General features: G+C 38.2%; 1 protein-coding gene across 1 annotated transcript in view; it reads right to left on the minus strand.

Moving 5' to 3' along the window:
* Positions 1–1806, minus strand: part of LOC101863937 — a 9151-nt gene extending 7345 nt beyond the window's left edge. The window contains exon 1 of the mRNA XM_005110575.3: positions 1469–1806. Coding sequence (XP_005110632.1) covers positions 1469–1721 — 253 coding nt within the window. The 5' untranslated portion in view covers positions 1722–1806. The remainder of the gene's footprint in view (positions 1–1468) is intronic.
* Between the last annotated feature and the right edge of the window lie 6 nt (positions 1807–1812).

The following is a 1812-nucleotide window of genomic DNA, read 5'->3' on the forward strand; positions in this document are numbered from 1 at the left end:
ATATATGTACATTTCGTCAAGCTGCTACCTTTTTGGCTTTAGTCGGTTTTTTTACACTTCGAAGATAAGTGAAAAAACCACTGTCTCAATAAGTGAAAAATGCACTTTGATAGCCCAAAATTTCCAGAGCTAATTAATTTTTCATCCCTCATTAGTATATGTAGGCCTACTAATAGTAAAGTCATTTTCCAATAAAAACAAAAATTATGGGATGTGACTGACATAGGCCATTTCGAGACTGTTGTCTCTGACTTTGGCCATATTGCAAAATGACGTGAGCCGTAACTTTTTAATATTTTTTTCAATTCTGAATGATTCAGGCCATTTTGAAATGAATTTGACTGAAATGGACAGTTAGATCAAAGACTGAGGGTAAGAAACCTGCCCAGGTTTTGGTGTAAGTCTTAACTTAAGCTAAAATAAATGAGAGGCGAATTGGCCTATAGATCTATTAGGCCGAATTACACTGGAAAATCAATGTTACATTTTCTGAAATTTTGCAGATGGATGCATGGATGCATGAAAGAGCACTGTCTATTTTTCTGTGGTTTTGTCGGTTGGCAAAGTGCTCTTTCATGCATCCATCCATGCGTCTGCAAGATTTCAGAAATAATTCTCATAGCTCACCAATTAATTTTTCTTTTTTATTCTGTTTAAAAGAAAAACACTCTTCATAGTCGTATATAATTTAGTTTCAGTATGTCTTGTACTGACACTTCCATTAAAATAGATTTCATAGAGATTAACCAAATAAAACTCTAACAAAGATAGTACCCCCCTACCTCCACAAATAAAAATGTTGGAAATGTTTGGGTTTTTTTATAATTAAAAGTCAGAAGATAGAAACATTCAGCATGGGTTGGACGAACTGTGGTCCTCTCAAAAAAGTGTGTTTTTTATGTTTAATGAATGAAAAAACTAGATTTAGAAACATAAAAGAAGAAGAAGAGAAAAAAAATCCTGGAAAGCGTCAGGGAAAATGGAAAGAGTAAATATACATGAGAACCTCCAGTCTACGCAAGCTGTCTGAGAAAGAAACACAGGGTGAGGAAAGATGAAAAGGGCTTACATCTTCCAACTGCCATTTGAAGCATATATCATGCACAACGAAAAAGTGATTGCAGTTAATCAATGGGAGCCTTTTTTTTCCTCCCTTGTTTTCTCCTATGAATGAAGGTTGTATACTGAACACCGTGTCTGAAAGTGGAACCAAAAAGTGTACCCTACTCACTGTATCTGCCAATCTTTTGAGACAACGTGCCTAACGATCTCATTAGGACAACAAGGTAATTTCCGTAGCTTTAGCTTTAACAATCAGGGGAGCGTTGTTGACCAAAGATGCAAAAGCTAAAAGAACTTTATTTACCTACAGATACTTTAAGCGCTCATATGACCTTAGCAGTTGCGAGCGCCGTAAAACCTTATACTATACTATACTAGATACTTTAAGGGAGATGCTGTACCCTACCTGACAAAAATCTCCTGGTGGAACGGACGCCGCACGTAGATATTGTCCTGAGACTTGTACAATGCAGACATTCACATCTGTACGGGCGCCGCACGTAGATATTGTCCTGAGACGTTGTACAATGCAGGCATTCACATCTGTACGGACGCCGCACGTAGATATTGTCCTGAGACGTTGTACAATGCAGGCATTCACATCTGTACAGACGCCGCACGTAGATATTGTCCTGAGACTTGTTGTACAATGCAGGCATTCACATCTGTACAGACGCCGCACGTAGATATTGTCCTGAGACTTGTTGTACAATGCAGGCATTCACATCTGTACAGACGCCGCACGTAGAT

Source organism: Aplysia californica, unplaced genomic scaffold, assembly GCF_000002075.1.
Source record: "Aplysia californica isolate F4 #8 unplaced genomic scaffold, AplCal3.0 scaffold00911, whole genome shotgun sequence".
NCBI lineage: Eukaryota > Metazoa > Mollusca > Gastropoda > Aplysiida > Aplysiidae > Aplysia > Aplysia californica.